The following is a 21,729-nucleotide window of genomic DNA, read 5'->3' on the forward strand; positions in this document are numbered from 1 at the left end:
CCGGGAGGCAGAGGTTGCAGTGAGACAAGATTGCACCACTGCACTCCAGCCTGGGCAACAAGAGCAAGACTCCATCTCAAAAAAAAAAAAAAAAAAAAAAGACGTAAATAGGTTAGTGAGTTGGGTTCTGATCGGTACTCCTCAGTTGTAATACACCTCTTTCTTTCCATAGCATACCAAAATCACGTACAATTCCAAAAGTAAACTGGCTGTCTGTATAAAAGTTAGTTCCCTTATCTTGTGCTGACATTCAAGTTTGGGTGAGTGCTTAAGAATTCAATGATTTGGGCCACGTTAACTTAGGTGGAGATTTCAACTTAATAAGCTGTTGAAAATCTGCAATAGTGTATCCTGCTTAAAATTCCCCATTTGTACTCCTGAGGTAAGAACCATCTACAAAGAAGGTGATATCAAGGTCTCTGAGAGGAGTTCTGGTGATGTCAGAGTGAGGAAATGTGAATGACTGTGTGACCGTGATACAGTCACAAGGTTGTCCTTCAGAGGGAATGGGAAGAAGAGTGGCTTGATTGTTTTGCCTATGGTGGACAGTGATGTGAGAGGAAGACAGTGGCAGGGTTTCACAGGAGGTGAGTCCGAAGTGGAAACGTGTTAGGTGTTCTCAGTGACTTCTAATGTCTGAACTGCATGGGGTAAGTAAAGGTTGAGTGAATGACTAAAAATAAAGTCAGTTCTGATGGAGCAGCAACTTCATACAAGCAAGGGGAGAAATGCTTGAGCCTCTGGGTCTAAAAGGATGCTAAATTACCAACCAGGCCTCTGTCTTCCCTTGAGTTTTGGGGTGAGGACCCCCTAAAGCATGTCTCTTCTTTTGTGTAAAAAAGGGAAAGGGGTACTGAATATTGGAGAGACCAAGTGGGAAAAGTGGCCAGAGAGGACTTCAGATTTTGAAATGCAGATATGGAAGGAAAGTCTCAAAGTAAGGTGATTGGAGGTGGTTTCGTTTTAGTTATGGCAAGTAAGGACAGGCAATTGTGAAAAAGCCAGGGATCTAATTCCAGCAATAGCCAACCAATCCTACAAACCCTGAGTTAATTTTTGGTATCAGGGAGAGGCATAGTGATTAAAAAAAAAAATCACTTCTAATGGATGCATACACTAATACAAGATGTTAATAATAATAAGAGAACTGTGAAGTGAGGAGAGATATATGGAAGTTCCCTGTCCCTGCTGCTCAATTTTTCTGTAAACCTAAAAATAAAATCTAATTTACACACACACACACCCCCCTAAAAAGGGATCTCTGCTGGAATTTGCAAGGTTTTCTGTTTTCGGGGGTTGTTCTTTGTTTTCCTACAGGCTCATAATTTCAAATTAGTGATGGTTCCTTTTTTTCTATATACATAAAGGCTGGAAGAAAACTTGTTGAACCTTTATATTCTAAGAACTGAGTAATTATTCTACAAACCAATAAATATTAACAGCGTCCTATAACCAACTCATTTAATCTTCACACAATCCCATGAAATACTACTGTTCACACTGTACAAAAGAAGAAACAGTTCAAAGAGACAAGTCGAACAATACATACTAGAACGAGGCGACTACTGTGGATTCCAAAACCAAAGTTCCAAACCACAAAACAGAATCTAGGAAAACTGGCGCTTTCGAGTGTCGTCAGTTAAAACAAGGAACACCAGAGAAGGATCGCGATATTACACAAACTACTATTCCCAACATGCAAAGCGGATTCTTTCCCTCGGTATCGGCCTGGGAGCCCAAGAGCCCCAGCAGCCCTCGGGGCGCGAAAGGCAACCTGGGAGCGGGAGTTCTCCTGGGCGCCTAGTATTGTCGCCCACGCGGCAGTAGCGGCTTCTACGGCTCCAAGCCAGCGGGGCCTGTGAAGGCGAGCAGACGCGGAGAAAGGACGCGGGAGTGAGAGAGGGTGAGTCAGCTACTGTCTAAACGATAAAGGGAGGCAGCTCCGCAGGGTAGGGCTGAATTCAGTAAATGGGCTCGTGCTGCGGTCTCTTAGGAGACGCTGCTGTCTTAGCGTCAGCGAGGGAAGGTTGAGGAGGAGCCAGAGCCGGGTCCGGCAGCCTTTCTCGCCATCAGCGCCCGTCGCCATCTCCACCATGCAGTCCCGGGAAGACGCCCCGCGCTCTCGCCGCCTCGCCAGCCCCCGCGGTGGGAAGCGGCCCAAGAAGATTCACAAACCCACAGTTTCGGCCTTTTTCACGGGTCCAGAGGAATTAAAGGACACGGCCCATTCTGCAGCCCTGCTGGCACAGCTCAAGTCCTTCTACGATGCGCGGCAGCTGTGTGATGTGACCATCGAGGTGGTGACGCCTGGCAGCGGGCCTGGCACAGGTCGCCTCTTCCCCTGCAACCGCAATGTGCTGGCCGCCGCGTGTCCCTACTTCAAGAGCATGTTCACAGGTGGCATGTACGAGAGCCAGCAGACCAGCGTGACCATGCACGATGTGGACGCCGAGTCCTTCGAGGTGTTGGTCGACTACTGCTACACGGGTCGTGTGTCTCTCAGTGAGGCCAACGTGGAGCGCCTGTACGCGGCCTCCGACATGCTACAGCTGGAGTATGTGCGGGAAGCCTGTGCCTCCTTCTTAGCCCGACGTCTTGACCTGACCAACTGCACGGCCATCCTCAAGTTTGCAGACGCCTTTGGCCATCGCAAGCTGCGATCCCAGGCCCAGTCCTATGTAGCTCAGAACTTCAAGCAGCTCAGCCACATGGGTTCAATTCGGGAGGAGACTCTAGCAGATCTCACCCTGGCCCAACTGCTGGCTGTCCTACGCTTGGATAGTCTGGACGTGGAGAGTGAGCAGACAGTGTGCCACGTGGCAGTGCAGTGGCTGGAGGCTGCTCCCAAAGAGCGGGGTCCCAGTGCTGCAGAAGTCTTCAAGTGCGTGCGCTGGATGCACTTCACTGAAGAAGATCAGGACTACTTAGAAGGGCTGCTGACCAAGCCCATCGTGAAGAAGTACTGCCTGGACGTTATTGAAGGGGCCCTGCAGATGCGCTATGGTGACCTGTTGTACAAGTCTCTGGTGCCAGTGCCAAACAGCAGCAGCAGCAGTAGCAGCAGCAACTCTCTTGTATCTGCAGCAGAAAATCCACCCCAGAGACTGGGTATGTGTGCCAAGGAGATGGTGATCTTCTTTGGACACCCCAGAGATCCCTTTCTCTGCTGTGATCCATACTCGGGGGACCTTTACAAAGTGCCGTCACCTTTGACCTGTCTGGCTCACACTAGGACTGTCACCACCTTAGCTGTCTGTATCTCTCCTGACCATGACATCTATCTAGCTGCCCAACCCAGGACAGACCTCTGGGTGTATAAACCAGCTCAGAATAGTTGGCAGCAACTTGCAGATCGCTTGCTGTGTCGTGAGGGCATGGATGTGGCATATCTCAATGGCTACATCTACATTTTGGGGGGGCGAGACCCTATTACTGGAGTTAAATTGAAGGAAGTGGAATGCTACAATGTTAAGAGAAACCAGTGGGCATTGGTGGCTCCACTGCCCCATTCTTTTTTATCCTTTGACCTAATGGTAATTCGGGACTATCTCTATGCTCTCAACAGTAAGCGCATGTTCTGTTATGATCCTAGCCATAATATGTGGTTGAAGTGCGTTTCTCTGAAGCGCAATGACTTTCAGGAAGCGTGCGTCTTCAATGAGGAGATCTATTGTATCTGTGACATCCCAGTCATGAAGGTCTACAACCCAGTTAGGGCAGAATGGAGGCAAATGAATAATATTCCCTTGGTCTCAGAGACCAACAACTACCGGATTATCAAGCATGGCCAAAAATTGTTGCTCATCACCTCTCGCACCCCACAGTGGAAAAAGAACCGGGTGACTGTGTATGAATATGATATTAGGGGAGACCAATGGATTAATATAGGTACCACATTAGGCCTCTTGCAGTTTGATTCTAACTTTTTTTGCCTCTCTGCTCGTGTTTATCCTTCCTGCCTTGAACCTGGTCAGAGTTTTCTCACTGAAGAAGAAGAAATACCAAGTGAGTCTAGCACTGAATGGGACTTAGGTGGATTTAGTGAGCCAGACTCTGAGTCAGGAAGTTCAAGTTCTCTTTCTGATGATGATTTTTGGGTGCGTGTAGCGCCTCAGTGAAATGCACGGGATCAGCAGGGTTTGTTGTAACTGAATTGAAACCCTAAGTTGTTTTTACTGTTTTGGAAAATATCTTAAATATCTTTTTTGTTCCTAAAGGAAAGGAAAAGTTGATTAACTGCTGGTTTGGTTTAGAAAAAGTAATATTTGAAATACGAAGGTAATTTAATATTACACATTTTAACACTCAAATCAACCTTTTAATAATTTTCTGTGCTAAGGGTCCAGTATTTATTTGATTATTTAGTATGTTTATGTTTCATGACACTAATTTAGTCTTTTGATAAATTTTACATTCTGTTTACTGCCACAAGCACTGTGGCAGTAACTTTTGAATTTTAATTTTTATAATAGAAAAATGATTAGGAATTGCTAGATAGTGTTTTGAAAGCTTGTCTTTTTCTTCGGAACAATGTAGATTTCCAAAATGGTTAACCTAAGGGGTCTTTGCAAAATGTGTTATAAGTTAAACATAATTTGAGAAGTTTTACTTTTGTTTTCTTCTGTGAAGAAAAAAATGCAGGCCGGGCGCAGTGGCTCACGTCTGTAATCCCAGCACTTTGGGAGGCCGAGGCGGGTGGATCACCTGAGGTCAGGAGTTCAAGACCAGCCTGGCCAACATGGTGAAACCCCATCTCTACTAAACATACAAAAATTAGCTGGGCCTGGTGGCATGTGCCTGTAATCCCAGCTACCCAGGAGGCCAGGGCAGGAGATTTGCTGGAACCCGGGAGTCAGAGGCTACAGAGAACCGAGATTGGGCCACTGCACTCCAGCCTGGGTGACAGAGCAAGACTCCGTCTCAAAAAAAAGTATATGTGTGTTAGAGTGACTGAATGGTGATTTCATTTATAATAATACAGAGAATAGCTATAAGCTCATTGACAGTAAAAACAACAAACCAGGATTCTGCTGTTTGAAAAGAAGTTTTGTTTTAATTTTGGAATTTAGGATGTAGATTTGCAAAGTGACCAATTTTCATCTAAAAAATTATATTCTGGTTGTGTCACCAAATCACCAAATCATCAAAGAACTTTAAAAAAGAAGTAACTTGCTTTGTAGATTTGTATTGTTGATCTAAACCTGATACATGCTTCGTTTAATCAGAGGAATAATCCTTTTTTCCGCTGGACATGTATAAATTTCACTGGATTGTATACATTTTTATCTATTGCCTTAAAAATGTATGTGATTCTCAATATGTTTTAGCTGCACAGTTTTGGTGTTCATCTTAGAGGATTCTTCAGCAGAAGTGATATTTCTTTACTGTTTTGTGAGGTAATACTGATTTTGAAAATATATATAAGCTAAAAACAGTATTTCGTTGATATCAGTAGTCATTGTGTTAACTATAAAGTCAAGTGCCAGCAAAGAACTTTAAAACTATAAAGCTGTGTATAGAACTGTTTTTGTGTAGCATGAAAATACTCTGTCAACTTTTTAAAGTCACTAAATGTTCTTGATTATCAGCTTGAAGGTATTTTTGTATTACAAGTTGACAGTTGCTGGGTGTAGTGGCTCATGCCTGTAATCCTAGCAACTCAGGGGGCTGAGATGGGAGGACTGCTTCAGCCCAGGAGTTTGAGAGCAGCCTGGGCAACATAGCAAAACCCCATCTCTACAAAAATAAAAAATATGTCTGGGAATGGTGGCCCAAGTCTGTAGTCCCAGCTATTTGGGAGGATCACTTGAATGTAGGATCACTTGAGTCTGGGAGTTCAGGGCTGCAGCTATGATCATGTCTCTGCACTCCAGCTTTGGCAACAGAGCAAGATCCCATCTCTTAGAAAAACAAAGTTGATAGTTAAAGAACATAAGTGGATGATGGCATTTGAGGCCACTGGTGAAAGTATGTTTTCTCTAAAATATTTCTCTAATAGTGATATAAATGGCTATTTTATTATGATGTTTGTATGTGTTTTGTATTTCTCTGTAAACCGTGCTCCAGTCTTTGTTTTTCTGTTACCATAATGTAAGAGAAAGTCCAGGAACACAGACTAAATCCCACGAAACTGACATTGTTAAACACACTAAAACAAAAGTACTTACCTCTTGAAGATTTAATATATAATGGTTGACATGATACATGTACATGATAAATGACCAGATGCTTATGGTCTACATTTTCCTTTATCCTGTTAGTATTACCTTCTTAATCTTTGTTCATTAACATGCTAATTACTCTTCAGTGTTTATTTTCTAGTGACAGAATGTTAATATTTGTTACACCCTGGCAGAAGGGAGAGAAATGTGTTTGGGGTGGGTAACTAAATTTTTGAGTAAAATATCCTAAGATGAGAATGGAAGAGGGAGACACGAAAAGAGTTATAACAAAAAACAATGGGTTTTTTTAGCCATTTGACTGGCTCTTTAAATAGTCTACAAGACATTCATGTTTAACATCACTTTTAGTGAAATAAAATGTGCCGTACTAGTATGTGCTTCAAAAGAGCAGATGTGCTTTAGTGCCCTAAGGCTAAATTTTGGTCATTTGACATCAGAGATGTTATAAGTATTGCACTTAATACGCGCCTGTTTCTCAATAGTGTTATTTTTTGGCTAGCATTTTCTTTACCGTTATCTTGTTGATAGCTTTTTGTTCTCTAAGGTTGAAACATGATGACAGTGCTAATCTCAAACAGATTACCCATCTGCAGAATTAAGGAAAGCAATTTATGTATGAAAGACATTCTCCAATTCGTCATTCTCAACCTTTGAATTAAAGCTTAGACTAAATAGTAGTATATCGTGGGAAGGATTTTGGTTTTGTGATATTTCTGTGAATTAAGGAATAGATGTTAACCATTATTTTGTAGAAAAGTGATTTGTATGTGGTTAATTATAAATAAAACTGGTACCAGAACTTATGCTTCCTGACTTCTTACTTCAGTGATTCTACTAAATGTATAAAACTTTTGTGTGTGCAGTTAATTAGGGGTCCCCAGCCCCCAGGCTGCAGACCTGTACCGATCTGTGGCCTGTTAGGAACTGGGCTCACACAGTGAGCTGCAGGCAAGCGAGTGTTAGCTCTGCCTCCTATTAGATCAGCAGTAGCATTAGATTCTCATAGGAGCATAAACTCTATTGTGAACTGCACGTGCAAGGGATCTATGTTACATGTTCCTAATGAGAATCTAATTAATGCCTGATGGTCTGAGGTGGAACGGTTTCATCCTGAAACTATCCCCATACCCCTAGTCATGGAAACAGGTCCCTGGTCCCAAAAAGGTTGGGGATCACTGCAGTGCTGAAATCCCTTCATGACAACATAATTGTATAGTTTTCCAATTAATCCACACATATTTTAGCAAACACTTAATATAATGTCATTTGTCAGACTACCATCTGTAAGATTTAGAATGACATTAATTATCCTTTGTATTTATGTCCCTGTAGTCTGAAAAGCTGAGAACCCAAATTATTGTAAATTCTTTTAAATGCAGATGATAAGTAGTATTAGGGTTTTCAAAAGGATAAAATAGAAACAAATTTAGCCACTAACTTGTCTAAATATGGATTAAAGATTGAAATTAAGTAGTAATAGCTCTTTATCATCATTTTTAATTGAGCAGAGATTTATTTTTTAATTTTTATATCTTGTTGAGGATCTGAGGAAAGCTTTTGATCCATTCCCAAGCAAAAGGGACATAATTATAATTTCAAGGATGTTTCCCATTTCTGAAGCCCATCAGACCCAAGGTAAGAGCACTTGTAACAGGATCTCTTTTGCCATACCTGCTTAAAAATTTCAACACCCCTTTTATTATTCTAAATAAACTGATTTGTTTTTAAATAGAAACAGGGTCTGTATTAATCTGTTCTCATGCTGCTAATAAAGACGTACCCGAGACTGGGTAATTTATAAGGAAAAGGGGGTTTAATGGACTCACAGTTCCATGTGGCTGAGGAGGCCTCACAATCATGGTGGAAGGCAAAAGGCCAAGCAAGGTGGCTCATACCTGTAATCCCAACACTTTGGGAGGCCAAGGTGGGCGGGATCACATGAGAGCAGGAGTTTGAGACCAGCCTGGCCAACGTGGCAAAACCCCGTCTCTACTAAAAAATACAAAAATTAGCTGGGCTTGATGACAGGCACCTATAGTCCCAGCTACTCTGGAGGCTGAGGCAGGAGAATCACTTGAACCCAGGAGGCAGAGGTTGCAATGAGCTGAGATCGTGCCACTGCACTCCAGCCTGGGCAACAGAGACTCCATCTCAAAAAAAAAAAGTCACACTTTACATGGTGGCAGACAAGAGAGAGCATGTGCAGGGGAGCTCCCTATATAAAACCATCAGATTTGATGAGACTTATTCACTGTCAGCAGAACAACACAGAATAGACCCACCCTCATGATTCAATTACCTCCCACCGGGTCCCTCCTGTGACATGTGGGAATTATGGGAGCTACAATTCGAGATTTGGGTGGGGACACAGACAAACCATATTAGAGTCTCATTATTTTGCCTAGGCTGGAGTGCAGTGGCACAATCATAGCTCACTGTAAACTTGAACTCCTGGACTCAAGCCATCCTCCCACCTTAGCCTCCTGAGTAACTAGGACTACAGGCACACACCACCATTACCAGCTAATTTTTAAAAAATTTTTGTTGAAATAATACACTCCTGGCCTCAAGTTTTATCCTCCCACCTCAGCCTCCCAAAGTGCTGGGATTACATGTATAAGCCACCATGCCCAGCCTTATTCCAACTAAGGCTTTATTTTTTTTTTTGTTTTTATTTTTGTTGAGACAGAGTCTTGCTCTGTCTCCCAGGCTGGAACTCAGTGGTGCAATCTCAGCTCACTGCACCCTCCGCCTCCCGGGTTCAAGCAATTGTCCTGCTTCAACCTTCTGAGTAGCTGGGATTGTAGGCGCCTGCCACTACACCCAGCTAATTTTTGTATTTTTAGTAGAGACAGTGTTTCACCATGTCAGCCAGGCTGGTCTCTTTTAACCATGTAAGGTCTTCCACGGCTGCATCCCAAGTCTGCATTAAGATTTCAGAGGCCAGGCCGGGCGCGGTGGCTCAAGCCTGTAATCCCAGCACTTTGGGAGGCCGAGACGGGCGGATCACGAGGTCAGGAGATCGAGACCATCCTGGCTAACACGGTGAAACCCCGTCTCTACTAAAAATACAAAAAAACTAGCCGGGCGAAGTGGCGGGCGCCTGTGGTCCCAGCTACTCCGGAGGCTGAGGCAGGAGAATGGCGTAAACCCGGGAGGCGGAGCTTGCAGTGAGCTGAGATCTGGCCACTGCACTCCAGCCCCGGCGACAGAGTGAGACTCTGCCTCAAAAAAAAAAAAAAAAAAAAGATTTCAGAGGCCAGCTTTCCCTATAGTAAACTTAAAGCATTTCTCAGGCAGAAGCAGAATCAATAGTGAAGATATTTGAAGATCCAGAAACTACAAGGCAAATGCAGCCAACCAGGGGTGGTAGGATACTGTTTGACTACCTGGCAGACCAGCTTGGCTGTAGGCAGGAATGTTTAGATTAGCTCTACAGATAGACAAAATTCCAATATGAATGTGGGAATTACTCAGGAGCAGCAGAGTATCTTTATTTTTTTAGAGTGTTGGTGAATTCTTAATTTACAGATTAGCTGTGTTTTGCTTCACTTGCAAGTGCGAAGGTTCCAGCAACAGATAGATAATAATTCTGTGCGTTCTCCACTCCAGTCTCTTCAGCAGAGAACATGGCTCTTTCACTGGTCTCTGTTTTCTTCAGTCACCCCAAAGGTCACAATAATATTATCAATCTCTTCCTTTACCAACCACAGTATCTTAGTGCAATTCAGACAACGTGTCCACACATTCTTCACTATTTGACTACAGCAGTTATAACAAAGAAGGATGCTCAAAAGCTTCAGCAGGTGCTGAAAGATCTAGTCGAAGTTATTCAACAGGAGTCTTAAACATATAAAGACCCAATTACAGAATTTATTGAATGCTGATATGTTAACTTTGACTTTGATGGGGCTCAGATAAAGCTGAGGGAATGTGAATCAGTGTTTGTGAATGACTTCTTGGTGGCTTGTCTTGAGGATTTCACTGATAATGCCCATCTCTTCCTATTTGAGACTTTCTATCACAGCTACTAGTATATTGGCATTAACATGTTGGCAGACAAACTAAACATGACTCCAGAAGAAGCTGAAAGGTAGACTGTAAATTTGATTAGACATGTAAGACTGGATGCCAAGATTGATTCTAAATTAGGTCATGGATAACAGTGCAGTCTCACCCTATCAGCAAGTGATTGAAAAGACCAAAAGCTTTTCTTTTAGAAGTCAGATGTTGGCCATGAATATTGAAAAGAAACTTAATCAGAATAGCAGGTCATAGGCTCCTAACTGGGCAACTCAAGATTCTGGCTTCTACTGAAGAACTGTAAAGAAAAGATGAAAAAACTATAGGCTGGGTGCGGTGGCTCGCACCTGTAATCCTAGCACTTTGGGAGGCCAAGGTGAGTGGATCACCTGAGGTCAGGAGTTTGAGACCAGCCCAGGCAACGTGGTGAAACCCCATCTCTACTAAAAATGCAAAAATTAGCTAAGCGTGGTGGCGGGCACCTGTAATCCCAGCTACTTGGGAGGCTGAAGCAGGAGAATCACTTGAATCCAGAAGGCGGAGGTTGCAGTTAGCTGAAATCACGCCATTGCACTCCAGCTTGGGTGACAAGAACAAGACTCAAAAGAAAGAGAGAAAGAAAGAAAAGAACTATTATATAAAGGGTGATGTACATTTTAGAAACAACATACTGAGTATAAATTTTGAAGAACTGGAATACACTGGCTATGATTCATTTGGAAAAAATTAGCTGAATGTGGTTGCACATGCCTACTTGGAAGGCTGCAGTGGGAGGATTGCTTGAATCCTAGAGGTCAAGGCTACAGTGAGCTGTGATCATGCTACTGTACTCCAACTTGGGTTTCAGAGCAAGACCCTGTCTCATAAAAAACAACAACAACCAAAAAAACCCTAGTCAGTATAGAGCCACCTTTCTCCAATAGAGTCAAGCTTTTACATTCTTACCTCCAAAGCTAAAATTGCTGGTTGGAACTGCTATGTCTCAATCAGGAATATTCTTTTGGGGAAAACTAATCCTTAATTCTTGGAAAACTAGCCAAATCAGATTTATGTGAGTGGGGCCAAAATATTCTTCTAAAACGAATATGCCTTAAAGGAGAGGAGTCAGGAATCTCAATTATAAGCAACAGAACCTTAATTTAGATAAGAAAACAAAATAGGATCTTTTTGCCTATCATAATGAGAAAATCCAGCAATGGCACTCACTTCAAACACAGCCTAATCCAGAGTCTCAATGTTTACAGGGCTTTCTCTATATACAGAGAAATACATATGGGTGTGTGTGTGTATATATGTATATATAATACAGAGACTATATCTTGGGACAGTGTTTTTTCTCACTTTATGCATTAGTTAGCACGTAGGTTGGTTGTATGTAATAGAGACCCTATAATTCTTTTTTCTTTTTTTAGATGCAGAGTCTCTCTCTGTCACCCAGGCCAGAGTGCAGTGGCATGATCATAGCTCACTGCAGCCTCGATTGCCTGGGCCCAAGTGATCCTTCCAACCCAGCCTTCCGTGTAGCTGGCCCACAGGCATGCACCACCATGCTCGGTTAATTTTTTTTTTTTTTTTTTTTTTTTTTTTTGAGACAGAGTTTCGCTCTTGTGGCCCAGGCTGGAGTGCAATGGTGCCATCTCGGCTCACCGCAATCTCCATCCCCCAGGTTCAAGCGATTCTGCTCTCTCAGCCTTCTAAGTAGCTGGGATTACAGGCATGCACCACCACACCCAGCTAGTTTTGTATTTTTAGTAGAGAGAGGGTTTCTCCATGTTGGTCAGGCTGGTCTCGAACTCATGACCTCAGATGATCCGCCCACCTCAGCCTCCCAAAGTGCTGGGATTACAGGGGTGAGCCACAATACCAGCCTTAATTTTTTTTTTTTTTTTTTTTTTTTTTTTAGTAGAGATCAGGTCTCACTATGTTGCCCAGGCTGGGACTCCCTAGTTCTTTAAATAAGTTCCTTATATAAAAGTCCAGTCTGTTATGTGGATCCCAATCTACAAAGTCATCTGAGACCCAGGCATTTCTATCTTCCTGTTCTACTATCCTTACTTAGGGTGTTGCCCTGACCCACACGGTCCAAGGTGGTTCATCCTTATGTCCACATTCCAGCCATCAAGAAAGAAAGGGAAGGGGAGGGCACGACTCTCCCTGTAAGGGAAATTGTGCATATTGCTTCGGGTCGCGTGAAATTGGCCAGATCTTAACTACATGGCCACATCTAGCTGCAGGGATGCCTGGGAGAGGTAGTCTCTATTCTGGATCAACATGTATCTAGTTAGAATTCAGCCATTGCTCCTTGTAGGATAGGGAAGAAAGGCTATTTTTATTATTTATTTATTTATTTATTTATTTATTTATTTATTTATTTATTTTTTGAGGTGGAGTCTCACTCTGTTGCCTAGGCTGGAGTGCAGTAGTGTGATCTCAGCTCACCACACCCTCCACCTCCTGGGTTCAAGTGATTCTCCTGCCTCAGCCTCCCGAGTAGTTGGGACTACAGGTACATGCCCCCATGCCCAGCTAATTTTTTTTTTTTTTTTTTTTTTTTGAGACGGAGTCTCGCTCTGTCGCCCAGGCTGGAGTGCAGTGGCCGGATCTCAGCTCACTGCAAGCTCCGCCTCCCGGGTTCACGCCATTCTCCCGCCTCAGCCTCCTGAGTAGCTGGGACTACAGGCGCCCGCTACCTCGCCCAGCTAGTTTTTTGTATTTTTTAGTAGAGACGGGGTTTCACCGTGTTAGTCAGGATGGTCTCCATCTCCTGACCTCGTGATCCGCCCGTCTCGGCCTCCCAAAGTGCTGGGATTACAGGCTTGAGCCACCGCGCCCGGCCAACCCAGCTAATTTTTGTATTTTTGGTGGAGATGGTGTTTCACTATGTTGGCCAGCCTGGTCTGGAACTCCTGACCTCATAATCTGCCTGCCTTGGCCTCCCAAAGTGCTGGGATTACAGGTGTGAGCCACCACGCCTGGCCAAAAACTGGAAATTTCTTAGAGCTAACTAGACTATCTAGCAACATTCCAGCATTTTCTGTGCCTGAATCATCTTTGCAGTGCTGTGTGAATGTAATCTACTTATTTCCCCCTTTGTTGAAGTTCAGACCATTAGCCACAATAGTTTATTCAAAACTTAGTTTCTTGCCCATTTCTTGTACTAATTTCAGGTAGATTGTGCTTTACTTAATATATACATATAGTGCCGTTTTTTTTTTCGGTTTGTGAAAGCTTCAGAACAGCTTTCAGAAAACATTTTGGATAATTCTGTCAAGTATGTGCCTCCATTCTATATTTCATTTCTACTAATCTCCCATAAACTTAAAGGTGCTGGGTGCAGTGGCTTATGCCTGTAATCCCAGCAGTTTGGGAGGCCGAGGCGGGTGAATTGTTTGAACCCAGGAGTTTGAGACCAACCTGGGCAACTTGGTAAAACCCTGCCTCTACAAAAAATAGGAAAATTAACCAGGTATGGTGGCATGTGCCTGTGGTCCCAGCTACTTGGGAGGCTGAGGTGGAAGGATCACTTAAGCCTAGAAGGTCAAGGCTGCAGTGAGAGCTGTGATCACGCCACTGCACTCCAGCCTGGGTGACAGAGTGAGACCCTTTCTCAAGAAACAAAAAGTAGGGCCAAGTATGGTGGCTCACGCCTGTAATCCCAGCACTTTGGGAGGCTGAGGCAGGTGGATCATTTGAGGTCAGGAGTTCGAGACCAGCCTGACCAACATGGCGAAACCCTGTCTCAACTAAAAATACAAAAATTAGCCAGATGTGTGGTGCGCACCTGTAGTCCCAGTTCAGTTTAGTTTAAACTTAAAAGTTTTAATTTACACTTAAAAGTTTTTAACTTAAAAACTTAAAGACAACTTTTTTTTTTTTTTGAGATGGAGTTTTGCCGTTGTTGTCTAGGATGGAGTACAGTGTCACGACCTCAGCTCACTGCAACCTCCACCTCCTGGGTTCAAGTGATTCTCCTGCCTTAGCCTTCCAAGTTGCTGGGATTACAGACGCACACCACCACGCCGGCAACTTTTTGTATTTTTAGTAGAGATGGCGTTTCCCATCATGGCCAGGCTGGTCTCCAATTCCTGACCTCAGGTGGTCCACCTGCCTCTACCTCCCAAAATGCTGGGATTACAGGTGTGAGTCATGGTGAAGACAAGATTTTGTTTATATGATACGACCAGACTCTTCTCCATATTTTACACTAGTTAGTGCTTGTCCGGTATCATAATCCCATTGCTTGCTTTATGGTAGGGCTCTTCTCATGCTGCAAGCATTCAGTTTATCAATCTGTTTATTCTTTATTATGTGTCTCCTCCATTAGAATGTATATGAGGCTGGGCGCGGTGGTTCATGCCTATAAATCCCAGCACTTTGGGAGGCCAAGGCATTGGATGGCTTGAGTCCAGGAGTTCGAGACCAGCCTGGACAACGTGGCAAAACCCTGTATCTACTAAAAATCCCAAAATTAGCCAGGCATGTGGTGTGCACCTGTTGTCACCAAAAAAGAAGAATGTATATGCCGTCATGGCATGGACCATATTTATCTTTTTCGAAGTTCCTAGCAATAGGACCAGGTGCGGCATTGGCACTCAATGAATATTTGTTGAAGAAATAAATGTGTTTGGTAGTTGTTCACATTTATATAACAAACACCTGCATTTATAGCCTCATCTTTTTGTCAATTTTCCAGCTTTGCAGTAGAGCTATTATTAAACTGTTTTGTCTGGTTGTTATAGCAACCCAGAGGCTTCCAGAACTACAGGTTGTTTCTGATGTGCATATTCTACCAGACAACCAAACACACACAGTGTTTTTAATCATGGAATAATGATGTTATTATAAATCACATTTCTCTCACACTGTATGTTTTTCTCTTTTATGAACATAGTGGAATATTTCACCCTCAGAAAGAAACATTTAATAGAGACTTAAAAACAGAAGCCATAGTCTCTAAGGGCAGCAAGACAAGATGGTGGATCCCTGTACCATTACTCACCAGACCCAGGGCTTATGGTAGGGAAAGGATATAGGTGATTCAGAAGGGATGTAAAAGACAATTACTTACCAGTGGAATTTTAAGTCTCTATTAAATGTTTCTTTCTGAGGAGCTGGTTATATCAGCCTCCTTGGCCTCTCAGCTTTCTCAGACTCTGGAGGTAGGTTTGCTTAGCCCTGCCCACTGCAGAACACTTGTAATCATCATGCTGGGTGAAATAAGCCAGACACAAAAGGATAAATATTGTATGATTTCACTTGTATGAAATGGAGTCATATGAATATTGTTATGAATTATATGAATATCTAGAATAGGCAAATTCATAGATACAAAGTAGATTAGAGGTTTTCAGGGGCTAGAGATAGGGAGGAATGGAAAGTTACTCCTCAAATGGTTACAGATCTTCTGTTTGTGGTAACAAAGATGTTTTGGAAATAGTAGTGATTGTTGTATATCATTGTAAATATAATTAATGCCACTCAATTTTAAGGGCCAATTTAAAATGGTCAATTTTATTGTTGCATGCAGTGTGGTCCCAGCTACTAGTGAGGCTAAGGTGAGAGGATTGCTTGAGCCTGGGAGTTTGAGTTCAGTCTAGGCAACATAGCAAGACCCCTATTTCTAAGACAACTAAATAAATGAATACATACAATTTTTATTAAAAATGATAAATTTTATGTTATTTATATTTTACCACAATAAAAATAAATAATTTGTCAAGTGGTAGTTTTTAAATGAAGACTTTTTTGTGTTTTTTAAAAGTCAGAGACGAAATAAGAGAAAATAGCTTCTTGGAATCAGTAATAGAGTGCAATTTTTTGTTTTTTTTAATTGAGACAGAGTCTCACTCTGTCACGTCACTGGAGTACAGTGAGGCGATCTCAGCTCACTTCAACCTCCACCTCCTGAGCTCAAGTGATCCTTCCACCTCAGCCTCCTGAGAACCTGAGACCACAGGTGCACACCACCACACCTGGCTAATATTTTTGTATTTTTGGTACATGGAGTTTCGCCATGTTGCCCAGGCTGGTCTCCAATTCCCTAGCTCAAGTAATCTGCCCTCCTCAGCCTTCCAAAGTGCTGGAATTACAGGTGTGAGCCACTGTGCCTGGCCTATTTTTAAATTTTAGTTTTAAGCTTGGTAAGTATAACAGCACACATTATAAAAGTATACATCACATGATCCCAAAGCACAGTATGTTACAAACTACGTGTATGAAAAGATTGTATAATTTTGTAGGTGAGCCCTGCATCTGTCTGGTGCTAGGAATCAACTCTCCTGGCTTTCCTCCTTCTCTGATTCTGCTCCATCTCCAACATCTATTCTGCCTTCTAGTCAATCTTCTCTTCCCTCGAACGTTTCTGACCCTCTAGCTCCCGCTTTGGCCATCTACTTTCTCTATATTTCTCCTTCTCTCTGTGCCACTGCATTCAAGCATGGTTGATGTTGATGACTCCCAAATCTGTATCTCTAGTTCATCTTTTCTTCTGAGCTCCAGAACCATATATTCAGTTATCCTGTTCCACAGCTCTGCCTGTGCTAAGCATATTCCAAACAGATCTCTTTTTCCTCACCTAGTCTCACTTCCCAGAAGCTGCTTCTCTCTCCCTGCTTCCCGTTGTGATGGAGGTCCACTCAGGTACATGGCAGGAGCCCAGGCATCATCTTGCCCTCCATCTGCCTCACTGTCCACATCCATTCCATCACTAAACTCTACTTACTTGGCTCCCACAATACAACTACACACTCCCCACTTTTCTCCATCCCTGCTGTCTTCACGCTAGCCCACATATATGCTGGCTTGGGCTTCTATAATAACCTTTTAACTGGTTTCTTCTTTAATTCAGGATTTATTACTTGGAGTGTGAAGACCCCCCCACACACACACCCAAGTATGTAGGTAGAATTCAAAGGACTCATGAACTTTGTTGAGAAAAAAATATGTATTTATTTTCACTAATCTATAACTAAAACTTAATATTTCCTTTTTATGAATGTAAGCAATATGCCACAATAATATTAGCACTACCTGTAACTTTCCTAATGATAGAAATTATAAATATTTCAAGTCTGGGCGCAGTGGCTCACACCTGTAATCCTAGCACTTTGGGAGGCTGAGGCAGGTGGATCTCTTGAAGTCAGGAGTCAAGACTAACCTGGCCAACATGGTGAAACCCCATCTCCACTAAAAATACAAAAATTAGCTGGGTGTGGTGATGGGTGCTACAGGCACCCACTTGGGAAGCTGAGATAAGAGAATTTCTTGAACCTGGGAGGCGGAGGCGGAGGCTGCAGTGAGCCAAGATTGTGCCACTGCACTCCAGCCTGGGTAAGAGTATGACTCCATCTAAAAAAAAAGAAAGAAAGAAAGAAAGAAATTGTAAATATTTTATATCATGTTGTAGTTGTTGCAAATATCTCAAATTATCATTTATATTCATTAGTTCTCTGAAATATGGTAGTTATTGATAAGACCTACTGCTAGATCTAGATCTTCTTATGTATAAAGAAGCACATATAATACTATCTTTTTTTTTTGAGACGGAGTTTCGCTCTTATTGCCCAGCCTGGAGTGCAATGGTGCAATCTTGGCTCATTGCAACCTCCACCTCCCAGGTTCAAATGATTCTCCTGGCTCAGCCTCCCTAGTAGCTGGGATTACAAGCACCTGCCACCACGTCCAGCTAATTTTTTGTATTTTTAGTAGAGACGAGGTTTCACTATGTTGGCCAGGCTGGTCTCAAACTCTTGACCTCAGGTGATCCACCTGCCTCAGCCTGCCAAAGTGCTGGGATTACAGGCATGAGCCACCACACCCAGCTCAACACTATCTTATGCTTTTTAAATATTTTAGGCTGGGTGTGGTGGCTCATGTCTATAATCCCAGCACTTTGGGAGGCTGAGGCAGGCAGATTACCTGAGGTCAGGAGTTCGAGAACAGCCTGGCCAACATGGTGAAACTCCATCTCTACTAAAAAAAAATACAAAAAAAATTAGCCGGGCCTGGTGGTGGGCACCTATAATCCCAGCTACTCAATAGGCTGAGGCAGGAGAATTGCTTGGAGGCAGAGGTTGCAGTGAGCCGAGATCACACCATTGCACTCCAGCCTGGGCAACAGAGTGAGACTCTATCTCAAAAAAAAAAAAAAAAAATTTTTTTTTTGAAAACTGTATTTTAAAATAATTGGATTTGTTTGTAATCCTATGTATTTTTAATAGCTTTATTGAGATACAGTTGACATATCATATAATTCCCCATTTAAAGTACATAGTTCAATATTTTGTATATTCACAGAGTTGTACAACCATCACGACAATTAAACATTCTTTTCATCACTCTCAAAGAAACCCTGTACGCATTAGCAGTCACCTCCCATTTCTTCTCAGCCTCACCCCTCTCCCTCAGACTGAGGCAACCACCAATCTACTCTTTGTCTCTATAGGCATTTTATTTAAGTTGAATTATGGAATATCATACAATATATGATCTTTTGTATCTGGCTTCTTTTACTTAGCAGAATGTTTTCAAGTTTCATCTATGCTTTGGCATGTATCAATATTTCATTCCTTGGCATGGTCTAATATTCCATTGCATGTATACACCATATTTAATTTACACATCTTCATTTGGTGGAAATGAAGGAAACCCTAACCCCCAGTACAAATGTGACTGTATTAGGAGATACCTTTAAGGAGGTAATTAAATTAAAATGAAGCCAGTAGGGTGTCCTTATAAGAAGAGGAGGCCAGGCATGGTGGCTCACGCCTGTAATCCCAGCACTTTGGGAGGCAGGTGGATCACCTGAGGTCAGGAGTTCAAGACCAACGTGAAACGCCATCTCTACTAAAAACACAAAAATTGGCCGGGCGCGGTGGCTCAAGCCTGTAATCCCAGCACTTTGGGAGGCCGAGACGGGTGGATCACGAGGTCAGGAGATCAAGAACATCCTGGCTGACACCGTGAAACCCCGTCTCTACTAAAAAATTCAAAAAACTAGCCGGGCGAGGTGGCGGGCGCCTGTAGTCCGCTGAGGCAGGAGAATGGCTTAAACTCGAGAGGCGGAGCTTGCAGTGAGCTGAGATCCGGCCACTGCACTCCAGCCTGGGCGATAGAGCGAGACTCCGTCTCAAAAAAAACACACACACACACAAAAATTAGCTGGGTGTGATGGTGGGTGCCTGTAATCCCAGCTACTCAGGAGGCTGGGGCAGGAGAATTGCTTCAACCGACAAGGAAGAGGTTGCAGTAAGCAGCGCACCACTTCACTCCAGTCTGGGCGAAAGAGCGAGACTCCATTTCAAAAAAAAAGAAGAAGAAGAGGACATTAGGACGTGCAAGAAACACCAGGAATGCACTGGCACAGGGAAAGGCCATGTGAGGACACAGAGAGAAGGTGGCCATCTGCAAGCCAAGGAGAAAGACCTCAGAGGAAACCACACCTGCTGCTGCCTTCGTCTTGGTCTTCCAGCTTCCAGAACTGTGAGGAAATAACTTTCTGTTATTTAGGCCATCCAGTCTGTGACATTTTGTTATGGCAGGCCCAGCAGACTAAAACACTGTGAATTGTCACTTTCTTTATTGTGTTCTTTGAAGCACAAACGTTTTTTATTTTGATGAAGTCCAATATATTTTGCTTTCATTGTTTGTACTTTCAGTGTCATGCCTCTCCTTTATTAACTTTAATTTTTTTTTCTTTTTTATGAGATAGTGTCTTGCTCTGCCACCCAGGCTAGAGTGCAGTGGCACAATCATAGATCACTGTAACTTCAGAGTCCTAGGCTAATGTGATCCTCCTGCCTCAGCCTCCCAAGTAGCTAGGTCTACAGTCATGCACCACCACACCAGGCTAATTTAAAGAAAAAAAAAAAAATGTAGAGACAAGCTCTTACCATGTAGCTCAGGCTAGTCTCAAATTCCTGGCATCAAGCAATCAAGCAATCATCCTGCTTTGGCCTCCCAATGCACTGGGATTACAGGTAGGGGATACAACACAGCTCATTGTCATGTCTTTCCCTAACATACGTCATGGAGATTTTCTCCTACATCTTCTTCCCTGCGTTTTCTAGTTTTACCTCTTACATTTAGGTCTATGATTCATTTTGAGTTAATTTCCGTGTATGGCGTTATGAAGGAGTCAAACTTCATTTCTTTTGCATGTGGATATCTAGTTGTTCCAGGACCATTTGTTGAAAAAACTATTCTCTCCCCCATTGAACGGTCTTGGAACCCTTGTTAAAATTCAATTGACCATAAAAATAAAAGTTTATTTCTGGAGTCTCAATTCTATTCCACTAATTTATGTGTCTACTCTTATCCCAAGCACCACAATGTCTTGATTACTGTAACTTTGTAGAAGTTTGAAATCAGGAAGTGCAACTTCTCTAAATTTGTGCTTCTATTTCAGGATTATTTTGACTTATTCTTCATCCCTTGCATTTCCATATGAATTTTAGGATCAGGTAGGATTTTGTTCATGATTGTTTTGAATGTAGATCGATTTGGGGAATATTTCCGTTTTAACAACATTGTCTTCCAATCCATGAACGTCGTCTGTTCTTCATTAATTTAGGTATTCTTTAATTTCTTTCAACAATAATTTGTAATTTTCAGGGCACTAATTTTATTTATTTATTTATTTATTTATTTGAGACAGGGTCTCATTCTGTCACCTAGGCTGGAGTGCAGTGGCACGATCGTGGCTCTCTGCAGCATTAACCTCCTGGGCTTAGGCAATCCTCCTGCCTCAGCTTCCTGAGTAGCTGGGACTACAGGTGCACACCACTACACCTGTCTAATTTTTTGTTTGTTTGTTTTTTTGGTAGAGATAAGGTCCCACTATGTTGCCCAGGCTGGCCTCAAGCACCTGGGCTCAGTCAATCCTCCCAGTTGGCCTCCCAAATTGCTGGGATTACAGGCGTGAACCACCATGTGCAGCCAAGAGTATGAATTTTATACTTCTTTTATTCCCAAGTATTTTCTTCTTTTTGAGACTATTGTGAATGAAATTATTTTGCTAATTTCATTTTTTGTGTGTATTCCTATACATTTTATTTTAGGCATTTGAATAATTATTCAAGATGGGATCTGTAGGCTTTACCAGACCACCAACTATGTCCAAAGAACAAAAATAAAAATATTTTAGACCCTGCTTTATGTTGCAGCCAGAGTGATCTTGATAAAATACAAATCTGATCATGTCTCTTCACTGATTAAAATCTTTAATACGCTGGCCATAGCAATCAGGTACAAGTCCAATTTACTTAAAATAGCTTACAAATTTCTTTATACATTTTCATTGTTTGCCTTTCTGGCTCACCTTTATACCTCTGACTCATCCTCATGATTTTTTTTTTTTTTTTTTTTTAACAGGATCCCAGCTCTGTTGCCCAGTCTGGAGTGCAGTGACACAGTCTCCGCTCACTGTAACCTCCCCATCTCAGGCTCAAGCAATCCTCCCTCCCAGCTCAGCTCCCTGAGTAGCTGGGACTACAGATGCATGCTTCCATGCCCAGCTAATTCTTTT

The 21,729-nt window shown here is 42.6% G+C and overlaps 1 protein-coding gene and 1 pseudogene across 1 annotated transcript; both read left to right on the forward strand.

Moving 5' to 3' along the window:
• The first annotated feature begins 1,731 nt into the window (after window positions 1–1,731).
• On the forward strand, window positions 1,732–6,981 carry LOC104671100 (kelch repeat and BTB domain-containing protein 6). The gene has a single exon (XM_010374512.2). The coding sequence runs from the start codon at window positions 2,094–2,096 to the stop codon at window positions 4,116–4,118; it is 2,025 nt and encodes a 674-aa protein (XP_010372814.1). The 5' UTR covers window positions 1,732–2,093; the 3' UTR covers window positions 4,119–6,981.
• LOC104671114 lies at window positions 6,205–10,499 on the forward strand (annotated as a pseudogene).
• The last annotated feature ends 11,230 nt before the right edge of the window (window positions 10,500–21,729 follow it).

The sequence above is a fragment of the Rhinopithecus roxellana genome, chromosome 18 (genome assembly GCF_007565055.1).
Source record: "Rhinopithecus roxellana isolate Shanxi Qingling chromosome 18, ASM756505v1, whole genome shotgun sequence".
NCBI classification, from domain to species: Eukaryota; Metazoa; Chordata; class Mammalia; order Primates; family Cercopithecidae; genus Rhinopithecus; species Rhinopithecus roxellana.